The sequence below is a fragment of the Branchiostoma lanceolatum genome, chromosome 1 (genome assembly GCF_035083965.1).
Source record: "Branchiostoma lanceolatum isolate klBraLanc5 chromosome 1, klBraLanc5.hap2, whole genome shotgun sequence".
NCBI classification, from domain to species: domain Eukaryota; kingdom Metazoa; phylum Chordata; class Leptocardii; order Amphioxiformes; family Branchiostomatidae; genus Branchiostoma; species Branchiostoma lanceolatum.
In genome coordinates, this window is record NC_089722.1 from 42417476 (window position 1) to 42445192 (window position 27717).

The following is a 27717-nucleotide window of genomic DNA, read 5'->3' on the forward strand; positions in this document are numbered from 1 at the left end:
TGAGAACACTTTTATACCTACACTAGAATAGAATGTTCCGAAACCCCGCCCTGTGATTGGTGCAGACGATCTGACTTCACTTTCAAGATGGCGGGTTCCAGGTGAGTCCACACCCTTTTTTATCCGGAAAATTGGCACATATGGCGAGGATTACCCCCTTTAGGGGAACTTGACGTCTGTTTCTGTAGGAGCAAGTCGTGCAGGACATCTTTGGGGTTCTTTTGGTTTCCGTGGAGTGAAATGTTACCGCCGTTTTGAGGAGAATTCAAGTTGCGAACAGAAGGGAAAGTTTCGCCAGACGTGTCCCATCATCATAGGGTGTCCTTTCACTGCGCATTTACAAGGAATTATCGTCTGTAAACTCCCGTATCCGTCTGTATTCCTCGCTAACATTTCTAACTCGTTCCTTACAGTTGAAGAGCGACCACAGACGACATTTGACCGCCACTAATCCTATGCACGATGGCAGAGAGCCGTTCTCGGGTAGGCTCCGCCAGCAATAACAATGGTGCTACGGCACGGGGCCGGCTGAGCGGACTCACGCCTAACGTCTTGAGTCAGGCTGTGGACACCTTAAGAACCGACCCGTCCTTAAGGAGCGAGGTGGCGTCCCTCCTGAGGGAGATAGCTCCCCAGATCTCCCAGCGGCCCGGCCAGACGGCGGCTGTGCGGGCCCCGCTAGCCGGATTCACAGATGGAGACATAGACCACAGGACAGGTGAGGCGACCACGCCCTATGAGGAGGAGACCGTGGCCGTAGACATGCCTGAAGGGACCCCCCGCAGGGACTCCCAGGAACCCCCGGAGTCACAAGAAGAAGCGGCAGGCCCTCCTTTAAGGAGATGGCTTGGCTGGATGGAGAAAAGCGTGCCTTTTGTTGTCCTCTTGCTGGTCAAGATCCTCTATGCACATAGATTAGGTAGGCAGATTCTTTATTACACCGTACAGGTTCTACCCATCGTAAAATGCCTAACTGAACACTGCTTAACTCCGCAGGTCTTTATATATTCATATGTAGGCGGGCGTCATTGGACTGAGCCAGCATGAAGCCGTGAACGGAATAATAAAGCTATTTTCTGCGGGTTGTTTTCGGATCGAGGCATGCGGGTTATGCATATTCAGTGCGCATAGTTCTGTGAAAATGATGCATGGAGGCACGGAGTACATGTTGAAAAAATCAATTGGGTTTACCGAGTTTCTGGTCGTTTTAATTGATGGAATATGTGGCCGGCTATGGAGCAATCAATTAAAGTGGACATATCTCCACTCTACTCTATTAAACCACATCGATTCAAGACAAGTTGTATATATATTGAATTTGAAATGAAATCGTGCATGGGAAAAAAATCAGCAATGAAGAAACAGTAGATTGTCATTTATTCAAATGTATATGAATCTATATATCTATAAAAGAGACAATATAGACTCAGAAAAACAGCTGCCAATTTTCCCACACAGTTCTTGCATACGTGTCACAGACTCACACTAGTACATACATGTATGTTTGTATTTCGATTCTTTGCATTTGTCCTGCAATTTGATCTTGTAACAGCAAAAATGTTTGAAAAATACTAATGTAAATGTTCAATTCTTTGATATAAACAAGCTAAGCGTCGTGGATGCATGATGTATGTACATGTATGTCATGTAGATGATCACTGGTGCAGATGCTTGTCTTTCAATTCCTTGCATTCATCCTACAATTTGATATTTCTTTTTTGGAACAGCAAGATTGCTTAAATGATTCTAACCTTCAAATTCTGAATGCTTTGTTACTACTGTTACAGTAACAGTTACAGAATTAGGTTTAGCTTAAGAATATACCAGTAGATAGACGTAGCTTTCAAACATTGTATTTGTAGTGACTACAGTTCATTCCCACAATGGAGGCTGGTTATGAATATATGAACTGCAAAAGGCATCTGCCATATGTCCAGCACATTAACCACAAAATGGTCTTGACTCAGGCATTTGAATATCATTTTATAATCCATAATGTCAAACACTAGGCTTTGTAACAATTTCAGGGTGGATTGACTGAAATATTGTTCTGTCAGATAAGATTATAAAAATTATTATTTGTGTACATTTCTTATTTCAACTGATTTCAGTTTCTTTCCTCCATTTGCAGGTATTTGTATCCTATTGGGTCTGTTTGGGACTTTTATACACACCAATGCAACGATAAAGAGCCAGGTGGCATTGAAGGTAAGAAATGTACAATGGTAATTAGTGGACATATATCAGTGTAATGTATGTTGTAAGTACAGTTATGGTCTGTTATGTCACTAGTTCTGTTTTCATATTTATTGCTCATTGAATCTGTTTCTAATTGTGATTCCGCTGGTTCTTGAAAATTGGGTCATTGACCTCCATGCATGTTTCTGCTTACTGGTAAGCCACAGCAATTCATTTTCTTGGTTTGTGGAGGGCTTAAGCTGGATATTACTTTTACTACTGGTTTTGGCAGGTCAGGTTGAAAACAGAGGGTTAAAATTAAAGGGAAAAAAATTTGAATTCTGCAATATCCACTCCCTGAAACTGTGTGTACCAAGGCAGGGTACAGACTTTCCCTCAGACTCTGTTTTCATGTTGTAATTTTTTAAATCAGAAAACCAAGAAATAGAATAAGTGTGTCAGTTGAGAGATGAATTGTAAGACTTTGTTTTATTAAGATTCTCATTAGTGTTCATTTGTAGCAAATTTGACACTGACCTTTATAATTTGTTTGTTTCCACAGGAGAGAAGATCTGTGAAGATGCTGCTGTGGCTGGTTCTGTTCCTGACTGCCAACATCATGCTCATCTACTATGTGTTTGAGGAGGAGAAACTACAGAACAGGTGAGAACAGGTGAAGTTGAAGATGTGTACTGTGTGTAGGTACAATTGCAGCTGTGCAGGGGAAAATGCAGCTACATGTATGCAGAAGAAATTGTATCTGTGAAGGTGAAATTGCAACTATGTAGGTGAAATTGTAGCTGTTCAGGTTAAATTGCAACTGTGCAGGTGAAATTGCAGTCATGCAGGTGAAATTGCAACTGTACCTGTGCAGGTAGAATTGCAACTGCGCAGGTGAAATTGTAGCTGTACATGTGCAGGCTAAATTGCAGTTGTGCAATGAAAATTGTAGCTGTGCAGGTGAAATTGCAACTGAGCAAGTGAAATTGCAGCTGTACATGTGCAGGTCAAATTGCAGTCGTGCAGGTTTTTCTGATGTCTTCCTGCACCTAATCTACAATTCTCTTGTAATCCTCAATTGATGTGAAGCATGATGCTTTTTTGAGTAGCTAGCAATGCAATACAGCTTCACAACGGCTCGCGTTTTTAGCCAAGCGCACCGGGTCATCCCTACTCTTCTCGATGAGTGTGTTGGGTTCTTTTACGTGTAAAGTTTGTCTCTACTGGTCCATAATGAAACCAGCCCATTACATGTGCCAGTAGTCGCCCATGCCTACTGATATTACTTAGTGTATTTTTCAGAGTCTGTAACTTGATACGCACTTTCACTGAGTGAATACAGTCAGGCACTTGGGATAATGCAGAATAATATTGGAATAATATTAACATTCAACCTTGTCTTGAGTTTGGTATAAAACCTAGTTCTCCCAGTTCCTTTCCTTAGTCACTGACGAAAGATAGCGGATGCTATCTGAAACGTCTGTTTCAAAATTTTATCCGGTTGCTTGAGTAACTATTTTTGGCGTATCTCATTACCTGGATGTCTAACCTTCATCTACAGTCAGGTGTAAGTTTTCCTCTTTGTTTTAATCTTGTCCTCTTGCTGGGAACCAAGAATATGGATTGGTATGGCAACACGATGTACGAGTGTGCATATGGTATTCCCTACTCCTTAATGTTAGCCGAACTCATCAGGGAATCTGTTCGTCCAGCCATTTGGCTCGTTAGGAAACCAAGGAATACCCTATGGGGACTTGGATGAGTCATTCTGGCTGACCCCCGACCTCCTGTCTGGTCGGTTCACATCAATTATTCAGTGATTGGCCGACTGCCAACCAATCAGAGGGCAGATCTCGCCAGTACAACTGTCACTTGACGCTAGATGTAACATGCGAGACTGTCTGCCCGCACAGAATAACAACAGAGGGCCGTCAGCTTCGCAAAGAGTTATGGGCTTCAAATCAGATATCTCCTGCTACAGTACTGTAGGATCCATAGCTGGAATAATGTTGATTGGACTAAATAAGGGTGGATGTGGAAATACTGAAGTTTGATTGATACGATTATCACATGAAATTAATCGAAACCGAAAACTGCATCGCACTAAAGAACTGAGATGTGTTCTGAAATGCGTTTTGGTCACTGTTATATTTGTGCCAGGGTGCTGTCCAGGGGCGGTTAATAACGGTTTATAATCAGTTTAACAGCAAGTGAATTCATACGTAACCTGTCAATTCCAGTGACAAATCAACTGTTTAGCTGTGATCTGGGTCGTAATTTCCTCGGCGGTGCAGTAAGAATGGCTGATTGTCCTTCTGGGTTAGGTAGAATGGATGATATTGCAGTTAATACGAGAAGTGGCGCTGCATGGGACACAAAACGGCGGAGACCCCCGGGGACTGGCTGCAGACAATCCATCAGGAAATTTGATAACATCGTTTGGAAAAACGCAGACTTTTGCCGCTGCTGTCAGTTCTAATTGTTGTGAATAACATGCTTGGGGGATGTAAATGTTGTGTATGTAACGTAGAATGTACTTTACTCTTTAGTCTGTAGACACTCTTATTGCTGAAAATAATTCCTTCTCGGATTTTACTATAATCATAAATATTATGATCAAAAGAAATGAGATCTAAAACCCAGAAATGTTTCCTAATCATTGCGAAGGAATGTAATAATATGCCATTATGACTTGAGTTTCTACAATGTAAATACATTACCATTAGATATTTGTTATTTTATGATATGGTGCCAGACAATTGTATCAGTAATAAGATGATAAAAGCAAAACAAAATACCTACTAGACAAGTGTAAAAGACACAATGGTGTCCTCATTTTAAGATTATTCTGTATTACATTGGTTCATTGAAGTAAACATAACAGCATGTTTGAGTTATTGTGTACTACTTTTTATTCCTTGCAATTCGGTATTTGTTCTTTTAGTTTAATGTTTTCCACAGTAACAATTTTGTTGGGCAACCTTGGCTGTCTCAATACATGTATGTGTGTTTTACTTTTAGCCAGTCCAAATAATAAACAGATAATTATATTTTCCTTGAAAATGACCAGAAACAAGAAGTAGAATGATGCTTTTCTGATTGTGAAGAGTATTTGTCACATTCCCTTTTCACTGGAGTCTATAATTGACCAAACATTGGACAAATCGCTCAAATTAATAATTTTTTACAGATATTTTGTCTGTTTTGTTGTCTTTTCGATCATTCTTTTATATCAAATTCACTTTTATGCATCGTAATCCAGTCATAGAATCAAGGGGCAAACAAATAAAGTTTTGGTTTCTCTGAACGATTGCTTTCTAGTTGAATGTTGGCCCAAGTGATATCAGTAAAGCCTGGCCAGTAAAACATTGTCTAGTACCGATGCTGTAGATATGGGTTAAGCAGACATTGACGGCCTGTTTTCCAGGTACTAATCCGGATTTAGTTGAAGGTGACTTATTGTTCCTCTATCAGAGTTTGAGGTCAATCCTGGCTAGAGCTGACAAAACTCATAATTCTAAGCCCGCATCTGTTTATTGCCTTGGTGTTGGGACAATTTTTAGGAAAAATATAGCAAGGAGCCAAGAAGAAAACGGAGGGCTGGGAGGAAATCTCCAATCTGACCACAGTGTATATTATTACTCCCTGCAACTGTATGTGTGAACCAAGGGACAGATACATCATGTATCCTTCAGACTCTGTTTTCATGTTGATGTTCCAGTTCAGCATTCTTGTTCTTTTTAATCCAAGAGCCAACAAATAAAATTGGTGTGGCCCAAAACTCGGCAGTGATAACATAATTATTGTTATCATCTCATCTGGTATAAAGGATGTAATGGTTAATCCTACACAGTTGCAGATAAAGACAGGCTAGTTGTTTTTTTGCAAAGATTGTTTTTTTGTAGTCCATATGATTTTTTTGTATGACTGTCAGTGAAAATGATTAAGGCATGAATACAAAATTATGAAAATGACATTATACATGTAAGCGAAAGATGAAGGAAATTTATTTGGTCACATGATTGAGTAGCAATGTAAGATTATGAAATCGTGAGAGCGTCAAATCTTGATACAATGTGATGATGATATGGCTCACTCATACACACACTCAGTTAATTTCCCTTGAAACCTCAGTCTATACAGGTATGACTTACCTCTCCATTTCTTTCTATGATGCTATAACTGTTATAACCTGTATGCTCGGAATCCACCATGCAAAATGTAGGTTTCTTTCAACCTTAGATGCAGAGATTTGTACTGTCCTTTCTCTATTTCATCTATTTTCCGTACGATCTGATCATAATTGCCTGGCCTATGATGAGATCTCTGTGTATATAAAGCTATAAGCTGTCATATATTTCTCAATGTCCGCCCGAACTAAGCTTCAATTACATTCAGTAATTGCCAAACTGATGACAGTGTTTCAGCCAAAGGTGATCTAATGTCCCTGCATAGTACTTCTGCATGCAGCGATTATTTTTATCTGTCTGTTCAGAGATCGCCTAGGCCTCTCTGATAATGATGCCTTGATCGAGTATGAGCAACAGTGAGCTAAAACAATACAGGGCTCGAAATTATGCATTTTTGGAACTAGATACACTGGTGAACCTATGATGTAAATGTGGCCATAAATTTAGGTACTGGTGCACAGAACAAAAATTGTGTGCACAACATGATTAAAGCAACAAAGGTTCATCATTTTTCTGATAATTAGATGTCATGAATATACTGTATTCTTGTGTACAATAGTACATACATTTAAGTGTGTAACCCAACACAAATATCTAGGAGCTTCTGTTACCAACAGTCAAAAAGTAAGTGTATCATTTTGTGTGCACAAAATGCATAATGTAGACAGTATGTAGACAGTAATGCTGTGATGTTGATCAGGACTAGATGTACCGTCAGCAATTTGGTTTTATGCAGTGTAAAAATGTTGCTGTGTGGCAAACAAAATTAATTTATCTCGAGAAAGCAATGTATACACTATGATAATGACTGAAAGCAAGTTGAAGATTCCATTTAAAAGCTAGATTTTAGCACAGCTAAGGCTAGTGTTAGAAGCGTTTAGAATTGAACTTAGTTTCAATTAATGTGTATGAAGAGGGTCAGAGTTTGCATGTGGGTCACGTTTTGCCTTTTGTGTGTGACTAACACTACAGCAGTGAATCATATCTGTGTATGTGGCTCATGTCAAACGTGTTCGCTTGCTGGGTTCAACCTGAATTATATACCTGTGGCCTCTGTATCTGTATACATATATTAACAGGTATAGCTACATTTTGGATTCGCAGGCACACGGCAGCTAATCACCAAGTCCAAGCACATCTATCGGCGGCAAGGCAGTATCAAAAGGGCCAACCAGTACCAGAAGCCTCCGGTGGCTTTTAGTACGTCCTGCAGGTTGGCCTTTTGATACTGTCTTGCCACCGATAGATCTGCTTGGAGATTACGTGGCAGCAGCTGGTTAAGTTGCAATGAACAACCATTCACACCTGACCTTTGTACATCTAACTCTATAGGCATAACTAGGCTTACATTGAGCACAACTGCTGTACGTTAACATGTGTCTTTAACCCTAAATTATACCTGTGGGGTTATGTTAAACACAATGGCATTTTTCATCATTCAAACCTGAGTCATGCCTGGTACATGTATGGGATTCCCACCTGTTGTTATTGGTTGCTTCTGATCATGACATCATCCTATGGAATGGTTTTTGATGAGCGAACATTAACATAACATAACATGATTTTTTTTTACTTCTCTTTACAAGCACGAACTTGAAATTCAAAAAGACACTTGATATGCATTTTGATTAATAAGCCTTAAATCTTCTGTTTTGACAGACTTGTTGCTGACTGGATGTACAGCAACTTTTTGCATATCAATCAGAAGAAAATGCTTCTCGTTAATTTCATTTTGGCATTACCATTTAATGAAATTATAAAGATCTTTCTACGCAATTATACTCAGCTTCTAAAAGAGGATATGAATAACTCAAGCAGTCTTGAAATGTGTTCCTGTTGGAAGCAGGGATGACTAAATGCCATGACTATAAATCCTTCAGCCGAGATTGTTTGGGGAACATGTGCCGGGAGTGAAGTCATAAGTTACACACCAAAACAATTTCTGTTTTCTGGATTGATGTGGCTACTGCAGATAGAATTTCTGAATGCCAAGAGTCTTTCCAAACCCATTTTCGAAGAGTTTGGGGCTTCTTGAATTTATTTTTGGTTCTCAAATCTTCTAGAGTGACTTTTATGACGAAAGGAAATAAGAGGGGTGGGAGGAACCCTAGCTCCGCTGCGCTACCCAAGCTCCGCTGCCGGCCGCGGAGCTTGGGTAGCGTACGGAAGCTAAAATGGCTGGCACTCATGATCAGGCTACAAACTTTCCCCTCAGACTCTGTTTTCATATTGATCTTCCAGGTCAGCAGTACTTTTTTACATACAAAACCAGCATATCATAACTTTCCTACAGAATATATATATATTTATATCCTAACGTTACTACATGTGTGTGTTCCAGTTTGATCCTGATGCTGCCCAACTTTGACTGGGTGGACTTCTGGACGCTGCTGTGGGTGGTGGGCATGACTGACTTTGTCATTAAGTTCATGAGCATGGCAGTCAAGTGCCTTATCGTCCTGCTGCCCAGGGGGGTCATGCACTTCAAGAGACGGGTGAGCTTTCTTCATGTTTGTTTGTTTGAATCACACAACAGAAGGTCTGTGTACCTAAGGATATTGAACTACAGGTTCAGCAGTTTTGGTACAGATTGTAATCTTTCTGAATGGAGTTTAAACTGTAAATGCCAACACAATAAATTGGACTTACCCAAATTTTCGACTGATCAGCTCCAGTCTTTGTCAAGAAGTGAGCAATCCACTGCTTCTGTGACGTCATGTTATGCAGATGAGACACGTGACTCGGAGAGCAGTGGATCATAGGTTGCAGAAAGTCTATGGCGCCCTCCGTCTCTGTTGAGGGATGGTTGTAATGCACGGATGTAGATGGACTCCTTAATCCCTCTTGCAAAAAATTCTGATTCTGTGTCCAGATTGTAATCTGTTTCACTCTTCACCTCAATGATTTTGGACAGGTGAGATTTCTTCGACTTTAGTTTTTCTGGTTCAAAGTTGAACTGTAGTTTCCGACACACAAAAAATTGGACTTAATCAAATTTTTTACTGATCAAATCCAGTCAAGAAATTTTACAATCCGCTGCTTCTGTGAGGTCATGCTATTGCAGATAGAGCACAGGACTTGGTGAGCGGCGGATCATAAGATGCAGAAAGCCTGTGGCGCCCCCCGTCTAGATCTCTGTTCAGGGATGCCTGCAAAGCCCTGATGTGACAGAAGCAGCGGATTGCTCATTCCTTGACAAAGCCTGGAGTTGATCAGTCGAAAAATCACCATTAGGCCACACCAATTTAATTTCTTGGTTTAAGTTAACAGATTTTTTTTTAGATTTTAGCAACAAAAAAGTCATGAACACTGAAGGCTGGGGTGAAAACTTGCACCTGTTCACTCCCTGAAATTGTGTGCACCAAAGTACAAACTTTCTTCTGAGGTTCTGTGTTCCTGTTGATTTTCCAATCTAGCATTTTTTTTTTAAATTCCGTTACTCAGTAACCAAGAAATTAAAATGGTGGCCTTACGTATCAGATGATTGTGTCTGATGCTAACAAATCTCACTCAATATGACATGTTGTAATGCTACTCTAATGTTCTCTGTCTATATCTCCCCTGTAGGGAAAGTACTACATGTTTGTGGAGCAGCTATCCCAGTACTACCGCAGTCTCACCCCGATGCCGGTCTGGTACAAGTTTCTGTCCGACAGCGACCACTCTGGGGGACCGGTCCTCGCCTTCCTCCTCACAGCAAGCTACTTCGTACTCAAGGTACGTCCATGCCAAGCTATGAGCTAGCAAACTACACGCGCACGCACGCACGCACACACACACACACACACACACACACACACGCACGCACGCACATACACACACACATTTTCAATGAATGATGAAGATAAGTTAAAAGTTGAAGTCCTCCCACACCATACATGGTGCCTATGGCGGTGCCCATCTCTATTTTGAGGCCCTTGGGCCACACAATATGTGCAATCACTTCAGCATATGAGGCTAGTCCACCGGTAGTGGTGTGTGTTCAACTACTATACTCATACCCATTTAAATGCTGAGTGTTAAGCAGGGAAGCAGTGCTAGTACTAGTATGGACCATTTGAGAAGGTTTTGGTATGACTCGGGATCAGATCTAGACTCACAAAGCAGTTTCTGTGAACCAGAGAAGGTGACTAGAGTGGCCCAAGTCTCCCCGGTACACTGGGATTGATTTAGCATGTGTAATTCATCAAGATCATCCTGTAAGATGCACCGTCCATGTTTATGAATATATAATGGCGATCACCCGACATGCTCGTAGCAGATAAAGAATTAATTGGTTTGTTGAGGTCTGCTTGATGGGCTGTATTAGCTGTGGAACAACGTTTTAGTTCCTGAATTATCCATAATAAGGCCACACCAATTTAATTTCTTGGTTAATGGATTTTTATTTTCCAAAAAAAAAAAATCCAGAAAAAAAAGTTTTCATGACTTTTTTTGGTTTTTAATTTTTTTTTGTGGAAAATAAAAATCCGTTAACCAAGAACTTAAATTGGTATGGCCTAAGTATACCATATATTTAGGATGTGGAAAGTCTTTTTTCAATTGCTTTCTTCCTTTTGTGTTGTTTCTTTTCTGTTTTGTTTGTAATGAATGAAACAAATGTGATAAAAGATTAGTTTTAGATTTTTATTCATCCATTGCATGATGAGAAGCTTATCATTAATAGGGACTCTGGAATTATGGTTTGCTTTCTCTAACAATGTGTTGCTTCTTTTCTTTTTTACTAGAAATGATTGAAAAATTGCATTGGAAACGAGAAAGCAATGAAAATAAATGAATTATAGATGAACAATAATTACTAGCTGTTAAAGTATGTTTCTCTTGTGAATAATCATGATAAATATAATTGGAAAAGGAAACAACTATTGACTATTGACCTACATGTAACAGAAAGAGGCTTATTGCCTGTAAGTTCTGTTTCTAAACAACAATATAAAATACATTATACAACTAGCAAGAAGGTGATCGGTTCTTCTACAGTAACTGTTTTGCTGAAAATGACCAAAAATTGAGAAGGGCTTTTGAAGGAAGAATGTTCAACTCACCTATCATAACAAGTGGAGAATTTGGTCACTAAACTTAAAGCATGCTATCATCAGGAAATAAATATTTAGTATGCTGGACACGTTGATGTAGGTTAGACATCCAGGTACAAAATTATGTCACACAAAATAAATCACACAACTGGATAAATTCTCTACAGAGTCTAGACATTTCAGACTGCATCCACTATCTTTTATCAGTGACTCAGGCCACACCAATTTAATTTCTTGGTTAACAGATTTTTATTTTTGATTTTAGAAAAAACAAGAGCTTTTAAAAAAAGCTGGCGTTTCGGCTACGTTTATGAGTGTGAATTGTCTGTTCCCTTTACTTGAAGTAAAATCTGCCAGAGGAAGTCACTCAAGGGCTGTTCAGTCTATAAGAAAAATTGTCATTTTGGGAAATGAGTACTGTTTTAATAGAGAAAGGCAGATTGGGGAAAGCAATTTTGAAGTTACGTCACTTAACTTAAGTGCTTTTGAAAAAGCTGGTCTTGGCCTACAACTTGTACTTATTTGTAAAATGTATAATAGGCTCATTATAAAAGCTATCAATGTAATTATGTACATGGCACGCAATAAAACATAAAATTTGAAAAAGCACCATTGAATCATCAGCACTATGGTAATTAAGTGAAATAGAAGTTCATAACAGCTAAGGTTCTATCTAAAATGACTACCAAATGTCAAACAAATCAACAGCTACCTCATCCGTATTATTCTGGTTTCCGCATTTACAACATTTCTTCCTTATTTTCCTGGGTAATTTTGCTAAAATTCATGAAAATTCCCATAGTTTTGTGCCGAGGGGCGCCACTTTCCACGTCCGTGTTGTCTGAATGAAGTCGATACTGAACAATGGAGCATTTGCTACTGTAACAAAGAATCGCTGTTTTGCAAACAATATCAAGAGCCTCTGTTTACATCGGGGATAGAAGTTTAGTGGCGAGTGTTTTGCAAGAATCATCTTACCGCGCATAGGAGCCGCTGCACGGTATTTTCCATTACAATGAACAGAAAAATTCGAATGCCGGGTTTGGAATCTATGAAGTCCTGTTCATAAGACAAAGGCCTTGTATATATTAAATGAATATTTAAAAATAACAAATATAAAATATTTCTTTATTTATTAATGAAAAAAAATGATATTCATAGATATGATATTGATAGATTAATATAATATCAATATATATTTTTGATATTCAATATCTAAAAAGAAAAAAAAAATCCATGCACGGACACGAACCCGGATCTTCTGGGTCCGAAGTGCTTCGCGTTGCCAGATCGGCCAAGCTGCGGTACGTAACTAGTCACTCTGGACGTAATGCTATAACCTCACTATATGGTATCATTTATGCCGATTTTTGGTCGTTTTCTTGACGAAATCATTTTTTTTCTTCTGCAATCTTGTGGAATAGATGTAATATGGTCATTTTTCAGGATATCAAAGTCCGAAACCACAATGCAATGATATTTCCGAACAGTTGTAGCAGTTACATGCGGTCGCCCTCCTGTGTCACATGCAAATCTAGCCTGCCTGCCTTTTCGTGCTCTCTTGCCATATAAGGCGACGGCTATACAAGGATTTGCGAACGTATTGCCATATAAGGTCTTATTGTGTGCGACACAGTGTTGAACCAAGCTTGAACCAAGCTTGAACCAAGCTTCCTTCCTTGAAGGTAAAAGCCAGGACAATGCGTTCAGCCGCGCATGCGCCGAAACGCAAAAAACAGAAGGCTGGGGTGAAAACTTGCATCTGACCCTGTTCACTCCCTGAAACTGTGTGCACCAAAGTACAAACATTTGAGATTCTGTTTTCTGTTTTCATGTTGTTTTTCCAATCTTACGAGCATTTTTTAAAAGTATTTTATTCCATTTTAATAACCAAGAAAATAAATTGGTGTGGCCTTAGAATGAAAAAAAATCAAAGCATTTACTATTAATGATTCAGAAACATATGAACCAAGATGTTGTACCTGTCAATGTACCCAGAAATGATAAATATTAGATGTTACATAATACTGTACTATCTATATGTACAACTGACACATGAGGAATGACTGAGATATAAAATGTTTATATGATATAAGATTACCATGAAATGATCTTCTATTTTGTGACATGTCATTGTCAGAAATGATTTTTTGTCTGGAGGGAGCTCTATTATGTTTTTTTTGTGCAATTACTGAATTAGAATGACATTGTGTATAAACTCTATAATTATCATAGCTTTCGTGAGGTAATTTTGCCCAATATATAAATAATAACAAATTAGCTAGCCTCACATATTTCCTTACATAGACTTTTAAAATTACAACATTTCTATCATACAAAATTTGGTAACGTTACCATAAGACCTCAACTGATTTAAAGATTTAAAGAGCCCACATGACTTAGCAGAGATATATATATACATGTACAATATCTTCATTGGATACAGCTCAAACAAATCATCTTACACATGTTCAAAATTGAAGGAGGCTACCTTGTACTAAGTTGTAGTTTCGACATTTGATCATAAGAGGAAATTTTCCTTTAGAATTGCAGCATTCAAAAGATTTAAAAATCAGTCTTGACTAAACAAGTTAGGTACATGTACATTATCACAGCTCCGAGAACAAATTATCTTTCATATTTTTCTGTGTCTACATGTACTTGTACAATCATGTAAAAGTAGGGTAATTGTTATTGATGTTTTGTTTTGTTTTGTTTTGTTTTGTTTATAGATGTTGGAACGCAGATACATACAGCTCTATACATAATGACACAAAGTCAGTTATCTTACACATTTACATGTCTGGAAACAAGAAGGTTCCTAAAAAGTAAGGCATTGCTAATGTTAAATGTTTTGTTTTCTATTGTTTACAGACACTGGGCCTGTGGAGTAAAGCAAAGCATATGTGTGTGTACACAAGCAGCTCTAGACATGATAACAAATTATCATACACATTTGTCTTACACATTCACATTTTAGGAAACAAGAAGGTCCCTAAAAAGTAGGGCGTTGGTAATGTTTCCTTAAAAGTAGGGCATTGCTAAATGTTAAATGTTTTATTTTGTGTTGTTCACAGACATTGGGCCTGTGGAGTAAAGCTAAGCAGCTCAGACAAGCGTGGTTGAAGGTGATGCGAGACACGGTGAGTGTTTTGTTTCTCCTCCCATCTATTATTCATGCCGCACAGCGCGGCTCACGCGACACGATAGTCTCATGATGGAGCTGCCCGGATCAGCTAGACTTGGCAGTGGTAGAAATCCTTTTTTCCAGTGCTCTGCAATATTGAAGAATGTCAAAATTTTGTTCTGTAATTTGAAAATATTTTCTGCAAATGTACAAGCCTCCATACTACAACCTTCTCAACCTAATAAATGCATATTTATATCATATCAAGCTTTGCAACATTGCTGTAATATTTTGTTCTCTCACTCGATCTTTAATTTTTACAAGCAAAGTTAAACAGGAAAAAATATACATTGTACATGTGTGTGAAAATTGAGAACCATTGAATCCCGATCCTGATTTTTTTCATTCTGCAAAATTGCAGATTGTTTGATTTTTCTTCTGCAATTTTGAAAATCTTTCTGCAAATTGCAGACTGCAGGTGGGTATTTCAAGCTGACTGCATGGTGTAGTTACTGGGTCAGGGTTTTGTTATTGGTTTAATATGAGTGAAGCAAAAAGTGTTCATCAGAGCTTTGTCTTCATATGATACAGAAGCTAGCGATAAGGTGGTGCCAATTTCATTTGCTCCTTCTTGGCCTCATTCGTAGAATATGGACGATGAGCATGAAAACAGAGTCTGAGGAGAAAGTCTGTATATTGCACCCATGCACAACAGTTTCAGGGAAGGAACATAATCAGATGAAAGATCTTGTAGCAACCAAGACATATTTTTATTTTCTATAGGGTTGAAGCCAGCCTTAAAGATGTATTTTGCCAATCAAAAGAAAGCACTCCTGGTTTCTTTTCTGTAAGAAACATTTTAGGCTTTGATAGAAGTGGAACAATGATAATAAACAGTCATCCTGAATTGTTCAAACAAAAATTGTTACCATAGAAGTTCTGCTGCAGTACCAAGGAAAACCAGCAGTGGGACCAAAATCTAACTATTTCTTTGATAGGACTTGACCTAGCCACATACCAAATTTCACAACAATCCATCCATAGCTTCTTGAGCTATGCTGCTAAACCACAAACTCTCTCTCTCTCTCTCTCTCTCTCTCTCTCTCTCTCTCTCTCTCTCTCTCTCTCTCTCTCTCTCTCTCTCTCTCTCTCCAATTTTACGTCTTTTATTCCCCATCATATGGGGGTTGGACGTGCTTGCGCATGGTTGGGGGAGCCCCAGAACTCCTCATCAAGTGCATGTCTTTTTTGTAGCAAGAGTTTTTACGAAAATCGAAACACTACCAAAAACATGGCGTTTTTGGCAAAGGTAACTAAACTGATGCATGCATGTGGAGCTGGGTCATGGCTAACCAGACTGTGTGGGAGGAGGTGAATTCACCACCATCTGTGGACTCAATGTCAAATATCTCGGCCTCATGTGTGTTTGTATTTTGACTTGTGATAGTATGGACTCGATAATGGAGGATTGCACGAAAGAAGACCCAGCATAAATATAATCTGTTCAAGCCACGCCAACTTGATTTTGTTTCCAGTTACACAAAAATGTATTGCTTTTTATTAACTGGAAGATCAAAATGAAGACAGAGTCTGAGGGGAAAGTCTGCACCTTGGTACACACAGTTTCAGGGAGTGAATATTGTCAGGTAGTCAATGTACATGGACACAGTTTTAGGGAGTGAATAATGCTTCTCACGGCCCTCTGTTTTTACAAGGTCCTTTTTCCATTCCTGATGAAATTTTATTCAAAGATGTCCAAGAGCCATGGAAACTAGAGTTTAGTATTTGTGTTACATATACTTCAGGTTTGCTATGTTAGTTAAGCGATTACGGGGATTTTTTATAAATATGAATTGGTATTGAATTTTTGTTTGAGTTGAATGTGTGACAGTTGTGTGCCAATTTTGTTGAAAATAGAGAGAACACTTAAGCGACCCCCAAAAAATACCCCTCCCAATGAACTGGTATGGCTACCCTGCGACGTCACAAAATCAAGATGGCGGCCACCACACATGCCAACGGATCCAACAAAGGTTTTGCTACGCAAACCTGTAATGAAACGTTGAGGCCAGATCTTGTAGAGCAGCCATCCTGCACACAGTGCAGTTTTTGGGCATTAACTCCAGTCCCAGAGAGAGGGCCTTACATGTATTTTATTGACTGTGCTGCAGCTAGTTGTAATACAGGGCTAGAAAGGGGTGCATGATTATGCAAATTTGTAACCCAAAGTTGGAGCTGTGCACCTATTTACTGTCTGTGCACCAGTGCACCTAGATATTTGTATAGGGTTACATAAAGCACTATTGTGCACTTAGAAGTATTACACAGCATTTTCTTTTCAATGATATTTAAATGCCAGAAAAAATAGTGCTCTAGTAATACACACAGTCAGCATTTTCTTGTCAATGATATTCGAATGCCAGAAAAAATAGTGAAACCCTTGTGGGTGTCTTTTCTCTGAAATTTTGAATTTAGCTATAGAATTTCAGATTCCTGCTCTGAAGAGAGTCAGCAAGGTTTTTTAATATCTTCTGCTGACATCCTAACTTTATCTCATATTCACTTGAAAGTTCATCTGTGTTGATAGAAGTCATTTATATCATATTGTTTGCTCAAATTTTCTTCTGTGCACCTGAATCTTTATCTATAGATTCATTGCACCAGTTCACCTATTCACCTAGAATGAATGTGTGTGCTGAAGAGCCAAACGAATAAGGATATAAATTGATAAATAAAATCACACAAAAATGAGTTTGGAGCCCTGTAAATATAATATGCAGATGTTGGTTGCTCCTGTAGTACTTATCTTGCCGGCACAGGAGTGGCGTGCGGCACGCTTCGCCGTTGTTTCCCTCCCGTGCGCATCTCCTGACAATTTCCCCAGCGGATTGGTGCGGCCTACTCAGTACAGTTGTGTGGTCACCATCATGTTAAATAATCTCGTAGAAGTCTGGCCTTTTTACATGTATTGTGAGCAAAACCTGCTTCATTTTTAAGCAGATACTGTCTAACTAAGTGTTAAAAACAGAGTGCTTATATGACTTTTGCACTAGTTCGGTAAAGGCTAAATATTACAAATGTCTGGAACGTGTGTTCTATTTCAGTATGACCCATTAATTATGAATAAACTTACATAATATCAGTAGTCCTCATGAAACAACAAAATGTGTTGTTTACCATAAAACATTGAAAAATGGCCTATTTTCGGAACATGCACTTCAATATAGAAGTACATGTACATTAGGAAACATGTCTAGCCTACTGAAAAGGATTTTGTAGTCTATTCCAGCATGTCTAGTTTGTAAACATCTTTTACTCCCACATGACTTGTCAAATTGGCTTACTTGTAATCCTGAAAAGCATTAAAAGGTACCATTGAGACGTTATGCATAATTAGAAAGTGGCTTTCTCTTAAGACGAGGAAACATGCTCTGCCTTCTTAAGATGATTTTGTAGTCCGTGCCAGCGTATCAGGTTTCACGCACCACCTTGAGGATAGTAAAACGGTACTCAGGTCTGCAGGAGATCATGTTTCATGCCTCGTCCTGAGTTTTCTATTCCGCAGCGTCCATAAAAACAAATGTGGTTCCCGCCAGGAGCAGAACGAATTCTCAAATGCATTATTGGAAACCTCATTATTTTCTATGCTGCCCATAGTGGGCAACAACAATTCGGTTTCTTGGTTCTTGGCTTTATAAAAAGAATGCTATTAGCTTTAAGATCATCATAAAAACAGAGTCAGAGTTTGCCTCTTATGGTATGCACAGTTTCAAGAGTGAAATGTAGTCGTTATTTTCTGCCGATAGTTTGTTCTCAGTTCAGAAGTAATGCTAGGCTTCAAGATTAGCATAAAAAACAGTCTGTCAGGGAAAGTCTGTACCTTAGTATGCACAGTTTTATTGAGTAAACGTGGTCATTGCATGTATTTTCTACAGGTAGTGGGCTAGACCAATTTGTTTTGTTAGTTCTTTGTTTAAAAGAATAATGCTAAACTTTAAAAAAACATAAATTTTAAAACAGACCCTATGGCCCTTAGGGTCTGTTTTTAGGCTAAGGGGAATGTCTGTACCTTGGTTCACACAGTTTCAGGGAGTGAATATGGCCATTACATTTTCTATGTATTTTCTACATATGGTGGGCTACACCAATTTGATCTGTTGGTTCCGGATTCAGAAGAATACCAGTAATGCGACATTCCAGCACCAAGGACAGGGATCGCTGTAAGGGAATTGTGATATTAGATAGGAAAGATCTGTGCCTTGGTACACACATTTTCAGGCAGTGAATATATAAATACATGTAGTTAGATTCAAGTGCTTCCTAGCCTGTTTTCATCATGACCTCAATTTGATGATTTTGTTTTTGCTAAAACATGTCTTAGAACCGAGAATATGGATCTGTGTGGCCTGAAGCAAATGTAGTGCCTTTGTGGAGCAGAATTTCAGCTTCAAAGTGTTGGGAATGATTCCTCCTCATCTTCAGATGTTAGGAAGATAAGGAACAGAAGACTTGAGACGTAGGAAATCAGGACTTAAGTGATGAGTATTGATTACTGGGGCAGGGCTCAAAATCCTTTATTCGCCTACTTGAAAATACTGTCAGAATTACTGGGGCAGGTCTCAAAATGCTCAAGATATTTCCAGAACTGCAGAGTCAGAGCCATCTTCAATTTGAAAAGCATTTCAGTTATGCTGACATCATTTGATTAAATAGTAAATGGTAGTTTGTAACACCAGTCTCTGAAATCTTTGCACAGTTTCTAGGTGATATAAGGAATTGACCGTGGCTTTGGTGTTTGCAGAAATTCAGAATGATTTTACAAATTGAAAAATACAGAATTTCCCAAAACTTGCACAATTGCATGCAACAGAAGAAGTGATTTCGATCCCACGTCCATGTATTTCCTACCCTAATGGGTCACATATGTGAGTATTGGTAAAGGTTTCCACATGAATCCTGCGATTGTGTCTCTCTCGAGGGAAATCCAGATTTATGTCCGCTCTGCGCGCATCTCCGTATCGGCTGGATTCCTCTCCAATATTGATTTTTTTTCTCGACTTATTCATTCTGCACTTGAGATGGTTCAACAGGTCTCGTAAATTTCCCCTTCCGTCGCTTTCGAGAGCGCCGATTCGTGCGGCGGCGATGACTTTGCGTGGGAGAAATACGTTCGGAGAAATGGAAGCGGACAGGCAGAGATATGTGGTGCATTTGCAGCCCTGGATTTGGGAATGGTCATGTACGACTAGTGAGATAAAACTGTGAGATTTATTATCCTCTGCAGTACGAGTACAATGCATCTGCACACAAGTATAGAATAGAAATATAGAGTTGAATATGCATCCTATATTCACTTCATATATTGATAGGAAGAAATTGAATTCATTAATTCCTTCTATTAATATATGAAGTGTGTGATTGAGTAAGAATAATCAGAGCAGTAGTTTGTTAGGCTAGGCAATGTGAAGGTAAACATTGTGTATTTTCTTGCAAATGTTGCCTTTCTAGTTTTTCTTTCTTTCTTTTGTTCCTTTCTCTTTCCAACACATGGTGACGAATGGCGGGGTGGCTAGGCTAGAGCATTGGTGATGGTCAGATCACAGGTTCGATTACTGGCCTTTCTGACATGGTTGTGTCCTTGGAAAAGGCACATAAACTTTCCTTACCTTACCCAGGTGTAAAAATGGGTACCTGACTTCAGTTGGGGAGGTAAAAGTTGGTGGAAGGAGAAGGATGCCTTCCAATACCGTGGCCTAGACACCGTAGCAACCCACTACCCCTACAACCTCAATAAGGCTACCTTTACCTCAAAGTTTACTGCATGACAACTGACTTTTGCTGTTTCCTCCCGTCCCCATGCAGAACTACGGCGAGCCGGCGTCCAAAGACCAGGTGGTGGCAGCCGGGAACGTCTGCGCCATCTGTCAGGAGGACTTCAAGGGACCCATCTCTCTCCAGTGCAAGGTGAGAAACACCTCCTAAGATATGCTGAGACAACAACTTCTCAGTCAGACCACAACATCTTATTAGCACTGTGAAGGAGGTCAGTGACCTATAACGGGTACTGTTTTTGTCTGTGTCTGTGAGTTCGCCGCTCAAAGTCCTTAGGATGGATTTGTTTTAATTTTGGAATGGTAGTTATTGAGGTCCAGATGAAAGATGCCGATTTCGGGCACTGCAGCAGTATTTTTTTGGTTTTAGTTATTTATAGATTGACACCCCCATCTTGAAGGTAGTGTGGTACAAGGGACCCATCTCTCTCCAGTGCACGGTGAGAAACACCTCGGACCTTAAAACAGGGCATAAACATTTATAGATAGGCCGCCAAAAAAATGGGGACGCGGGGGGCTATAGTTGGAATCGTACTTCTGCAGTGGGCTCTATGGACAAATGATTACCTGGTAGCCTTGCATGTCAATCAATTTACATACTGTCCCAGGGTCTGTTATGAGAAAAGTGGCAGTGTATATGGGGAACACAATACAATGTACATGCGAATGTATATATATAGTTACTAGGGAAACGGGGCATCTAATTTCTTTGTTTTCGTAGTGTAGGGTGTCCAGAAGATGCCCCGACACCTGCTAGCTAGTAACTCAGTCGCTGAGACATCAGCGCTGCTCCTTAGCCATACCATCTTTAAGTTATTACATTTGGTTGCCCCAGCGCACCACAAACCTTCCCCTCTCCTATCCATCAGCTCCAGGAAAGCCTTTGTTTGATGACCCTTGTCCTCCGACCTGGCTGGGAGATAAATTCCAGGAAAGCCTTTGTTTGATGACCCTTGTCCTCCGACCTGGCTGGGAGATAAATTCCAGGAAAACCTTTGTTTGATGACCCTTGTCCTCCGACCTGGCTGGGAGATAAATTCCAGGAAAACCTTTGTTTGATGACCCTTGTCCTCCGACCTGGCTGGGAGATAAATTCCAGGAAAGCCTTTGTTTGATGACCCTTGTCCTCCGACCTAGCTGGGAGATAAATCCAGCCTGCTTAGGGTCTGCTGCGATCCAAGCGTTACGGCCATAAGTGGTTAAATATGCCGCACTAATGGTACAAAATATCAATAAGGCTGCGCGGGCCAGGAGGGCTTGGTTCAACGTCCCCTGGGGGGTTTTCAACCTTGTTATAGCTACTGTAAATCCTGAAGTGTTCGCAGTGGCTTTATTTTCCTGCTGTTTTTTTTTGGGTGACGTCATGCTGTGAAATGAATTGATGCTGAATATGTGTTTGTGTTTTTTCATCATGATAATAACTGTAGTACCAAATTGTTTCAACCTCGATTTGGAAACACTGCAGAAACCTCCTACCGTAAAAATTAAACCATTGCGAAAGTAGATGAATTTACAGTACTGCTGCACGAATGCAGGGGTTAGGTGAGATCTTATGGCATCAGTGTTGGGCCATTTCAAATCATTTCCACGGTTCTCAGATATTTGTCAGGAAAAATGCAGCAAGACGTCAAGATAAAAACAAACGGCTGTGAGGAAACTTGAATCCTACTAAATTAGAATGATCTTCAACTTGAAACGGACTACATGTAATTATATTACATTTGTATCTCCCTGAAACTGTGTACACAAAGGTACAGACTTTCTCCTCAGACTCCGTTTTCTATGTTGATCTTCCACTTCAACATTTTTTTAAAAGCTGAGAACCAATGAATGAAATTGGTGTGGCCTACTCATGGGGTTACGTCTATATTATAAGATATTGACTAAAAATGGCCAGATCAGTGTTCACATACACTTGATTTCTTGTGAGGTGGTAGTCTGAATTACTCAATCTGTATGCACATGTGCATGTGCTTGTCATTCCTCAAATCTTAGTTTCTTTATACATGAATTTTATGTAACGGTCAGAAGATTAGAGATCACAAAACTGGACATGTATGATTCCTAAACTCAAATTCAAGTATATTAGACCTTTTTACTGCAGAGAAAATTAATCTTTTATTTTCCCAATTGAAAAGGGTAAATTATCTCATCTCTTATCATTCTCTTATTCATAGTTCATATCCCTTAGTTTAATTATTTGACCGTTGAAGCACCACAGAAGGTCTGGCTACCAGTTTTCTCCGCCCTTCTCAGTTTTCTGTTTTGCTCAGTGTTTTATTTAGTGTCGTCCATGTCCATTCTCAGCTCACTCGCCTGATATTATCCTCCCATCTTTTCGGTTGTCTACCCTGTAACATTATACCAATATCTTATAATTATAATCAAATGAAAGCTCATCTGTGTTGTAAGAGTACAATATTGCTACGTGAAATTGTGAAAAAAATATCTGATAATGTCACACAATCTATACATTTGTTCCCCACATGTACATGTATCTATAATGAGATATTTTCCTTCCAAAATGCGGCGTGCCGTATCACACTAACCACATTTCAGCCCTGCCCAGCTACTCTCTGCCAGACCATGAGGCCATATTTCATTACCGGCCCCAATTGTGCAGAACAGGAGCCGTTTCATGGTTAATTTAGTCTGGCTGCAGGAGGAATCAGATCTGTATTGATTATGCCATATGTAGGGTCACATGTTAGCATGGACAGGGATAACTACAGACATGCTTCAGCCACTGGCTGGGTAGGTTTTTTTCAAGTACAAGGTAGAAGACCACAATCGTCATCAATTTCATTTGTTAGTTCTTGATTTTTTTGAAACCTATAATATGTAATAATTGAACTGAAAAATCAACATGAAAATAGAGTCTGAGGAGAAAGTCTGTACCTTGGTACACACAGTTTTAGGGGGACAGATTCAGGTGTTCCTACCAGCCCTCTGTTTAGATCTTGACTGCTTGCTTCAGGCTCCTTGCTTATCATAACAACTTTTTTAAAACCAAGAATTCAGTTGGGCCTACTTTCTTATGCCAAATCACCAAAATGCATACTTGGCATTGATGATTTACAGAACAGATTGATGTTTAACTTTTTTTATTTAGTAAATCTCACAAGAAAGGTCTTCCCGAAAACTGCAAAAATAAAACCACCATGAACACTTCAAGATTCGCAGTAATCTGCCATTTTGAACATGGACTGTTATGGAACTGTAGCAACCATATCCATGATGCTCTATATAATATGTTCATCATTCATTGCTACTTTGTACCGTAATGTTGGAGCTATGCATGTGCAAACCTGTACAAACATCCAAATATTACTGGTGAATATAGATTTGTTTTTCTCTTTATCATACCTTCATTATGCATCATCCTGTTCCAAACACTTGTAGCTGCATTGTTTATCAACCGACATTATGCAGAGGTTCCCGGTGTGTGTGTTGTTTATATGCAGCTGATACCATTTAAACGATTGCCTCCATGTAATAGCCTCTTGAGGTTTATTGCCTAGGGCCTCACCAAATAAATTCCCTAGTTCTTTGCTTTTGGTGAGGAAAATATGAAACAAAAAAAGATTTTTCAGTGCATCCAAACCACAGATGTTAGAATTATATGACCTTACATGATATGAAAATGAAACAAAAAGGGCAATAATGTTTAAATCTACTGTATGCCAATGGGTACCTAACTTTCAGATTCAAGGAATTACAGCAATATACTTTATATATTATAATTAGACACAATGGTAAAAAAAGATACAAATACAAAATATGAGTTGGACTGGTATAGAGTTTGTACTGAGTGCGCAGATCTGAAATTATTGTGCAATAGTAGCTTTTCTGCAAACTAAACCTGTTCTGTTCAGACCTGAGGTGCATTTTATTTCTGGATCAGCTCATTTCCGTTCGAAATCCGTTACCATGTCGTCGTGAGGACCATGTGACTCAGAGCCAATCAGAGCTCTGGTCTATATTTTCATTGAATACTCAAATTCCAGTTGTTTTTAAAGGGTGCCATACTATTCAGCAGAGAAGAGTGGCGTCGTGTGACGCAAGTGTAGAGCGCGCGGCTGTCAAACAATGGGACCCGGGATCTAATCCCGGGGTGTGCCCAGAGACATGTCCAAACTTGCGCCCCGACGTTGTGCCCTTGGGAAAGGCACTTACTTTAACACGACTTTCCTCACTTCACTCAGGTGTAAATGAGTACCTAGCTCATCTAGGGACGTCCCTCCGATAGGACGTTAAATGGAGGTCCCGTGTTGGGGGAGAGCCACACCCCGCGCACGTTAAAGAACCCACCACACCTTTCGAAAAAGAGTAGGGGCATGCCCCGGTGTGCGATGGTCCAAATCTTACAGTTCGGTCTGGGATGACATCTTGAAAAGGTGATAGTTCACCTGTTATGTCAATCCTTCCACAAAATGTGATAAATCAAAATAAATAGAAGCGACTGGTAGACTAAACTGGAGCCAGTGTTACCGACAAAAGATCTGATGCTTACCAAATCCATCCGGTTGCTTCAGTAGCTTTTGTATTGTGTATTTCATTACCTGGATGTCTAACCAACATTGATCAGGGTCTGCATGCTTTTTTTCCGTAAGGCATGCATATAGGCAGCCTACATGTATTTTCATATACTGTAAGTATTTGGTAGGGAAAGCCATCTTATTCACGTGATTCGTGGCCAGGCGACCAACTTTTGCATAATTGCTTTCCTTGATTTTAGCATAATTCAAAGGGGGTTCTTCTGAATTCAGGGTAAAGCGTTGTTGGTCCCCCCTCATATACAACCCTCATGGATGTGGAGCTAGATGTACTAGCCAAGGATGCATACCAAGCTAGCTCCCACAGGGGAGTCTCCACACATTAATCTGTGCCCCTGTACCGCCTAACATGGTTAGTTACGGGCAGATCATATTTCACTGTCTATTAACCCCGTACAGGGTAACAAATTATCCCACATGTGGCACAGTTTTACCACATATTCCCTCCGCTCTGACAGTCGGTTATATTGAAATGTAACGCTAAAAGGTTACAGTGTAACATAACTATGGAAGGTATGTGTAGACTGTTATTGTAACATCATTTGTACGTTTCAAAACATTATAATTTGGGGGAAAATGTTATTGAGCTGTTATCTTGCTCTGCAGAATTTTATGGAAACAATTATAGCAACAATAAGTGATTTTGATAGTAAGGCTAGGCCAATAGTATTCTGCTGGTTCCTGTATCTTCTTTCGTAGGCAAATGTTTTAACAGATATGGAAAATACTAGTACTACTTGTCAATTGTATTTAAAACAGACATCCTATTGCCCATGTTGCAGCAGTTTAATTGTTCTAGTATTCAGTCCTACATGTAGTCCACTGTCTGTTGTACTTTTTGAACAGAAGTTTTCTGTTTGTTTTAAAATTTGTTCTTCATCACTAGGGTCTATGAAGACTGGAGCTGAGTGATTAAAAGATGTTATTCATTTGGTTTTGCAGCATGTTTTCTACAATGATTGCATCAGTGTCTGACTTGATCGTGACATGCTGTTTATTTGCTTACTGTTTTTCAGCACTTGTGTTGTGAGGACTGTACTTCCCAATGTGTGGTGTTGTTATTTGCTTGTTCGTTTATTATTTTCAGCATGTGCTCTGTGAGGATTGTGTGCTGTTGTTGTTATTTACTTGTTTTTTCAGCATGTGTTCTGCGAGGACTGCGTGCTTGTGTGGTTCGACCGTGAGAAGACCTACCCGATGTGTGTTGTTGTTATTTACTTGTTTGTTTGTTGTTTTCAGCATGTGTTCTGCGAGGACTGCGTGCTTGTGTGGTTCGACCGTGAGAAGACCTGTCCGATGTGCCGAGCTGAGATCGCGGACGACCCCTTGTGGCGAGATGGAGCCACCAGTGCCTTTGTACAGCTCTACTGAAACGACTTCCTGTGAAACAGACATGTGAGACCCACTTGTGAAACAGACATGTGAGACCCACTTGCGAAACAGACATGTGAGACCCACGTGTGAAACAGACATGTGTGACCCACTTGTGAAACAGACATGTGAGACTCACTTGTGAAACAGACATGTGAGACCCACTTATTTTTTGCCACACCAACTTACAACTACTGAAACAACTTTTTTAGACTGTTATTTTTTTTTATGCCAACGTAATTTCCTGATTCTCAGATTTGATTAAGAAATGTTGAACTTGAAGAAACAAGAATCTATTACAGGCCATATTAGCTCAATTTGTTGGTTCACAGATTTTAGGAAACAATGCTGAACTGGGAGATCAACTTGAAGACAGCGGCTGAGGGGAAAGTCTGTACCTCGATACACACAGTTTCAGGGGGTGGGTATAGTAAGGCTCAAGTTTTCCGTCCAGTCCTGTTTTAATCTTGACCTCTTGCTGAACTGCACCCTTAAGATGTCTGAGAACTATGGAGATGAATTGTTGCGGCTTCAAACAAAATTTTGAAAATGACTTTTCAAATGTTACCAATGTTGACCACTGTTTATCAAAACTTAAAGGTACTGTAATCATAAGATTTTTCTCAAGCAAAATCAATAGAAGTCTGGATTTAATCATCTAAACTGTCCTTGGTTCAAGGTCCTTGGTTGGACTTATCCTAATATTCTTTCCAACCGCGTGGTCCTGATAACGTACACGTATTGCTCTCAGGACGACAAAAAGTCTATGCAATTTTGAAACCCGACATCATGTATTCCTTAGGTGTTTCTGTAGCAAAATGTAGCAGAGTTTTTAAGCTTGTAAGTGCACATCTCCAGTAAACACTGTATCAGGTTGAAAGAATGTAACCAGTCAATTGGCTGCTACACTGAAAGTTTTGGGTAAATGTCTTTTAAATGGGAAATGTATTCAAAATGACATCACAACCCTGTGCCATCAAACCTGGATACCATTCATTGATACAGCAACCAGAGAATTAGCTTGCTATGACCAGAGCCCAGTATATAATGATATACCACACACTTTTAGTGTTGTGTTTCTCCTATGGCCATCCTACCTACTGTAGATTCAATGATTTTCATGGGGACTTGATTTCCCATGGCCAGAAGAAGGGGAGAGGAGGTTTTCGTAGTGTTTTAGTTCACAGTTAAACCAGTTCTGTAGTTCAGTATTACATGTAATACGATGGAAAAGCATGTTTGTTGTATCATGAATTTGTGGTGGTGAGGTCACCACGAAACATGTAAGAATAAAACTGCTGCGTACATTTCAAGATTTATTGTATTACCCAATCAGTTGTGTTACAAAGACATGAAAGATTTATTCATTGTAAAGGCATATTTATTTTCTGAAGTGTGGAAAGTTAAGCTTAAAAGAATGAAAAAAGC

The 27717-nt window shown here is 39.5% G+C and overlaps 1 protein-coding gene across 1 annotated transcript; it reads left to right on the forward strand.

Moving 5' to 3' along the window:
• The first annotated feature begins 121 nt into the window (after window positions 1-121).
• LOC136424001 (RING finger and transmembrane domain-containing protein 2-like) lies at window positions 122-27179 on the forward strand. The gene is made up of 8 exons (XM_066412405.1): window positions 122-919; window positions 2132-2208; window positions 2741-2841; window positions 8710-8863; window positions 9936-10085; window positions 14482-14547; window positions 20394-20495; window positions 26158-27179. The coding sequence occupies exons 1-8, from the start codon at window positions 463-465 to the stop codon at window positions 26287-26289; spliced, it is 1239 nt and encodes a 412-aa protein (XP_066268502.1). The 5' UTR covers window positions 122-462; the 3' UTR covers window positions 26290-27179.
• Window positions 27180-27717: the final 538 nt, after the last annotated feature.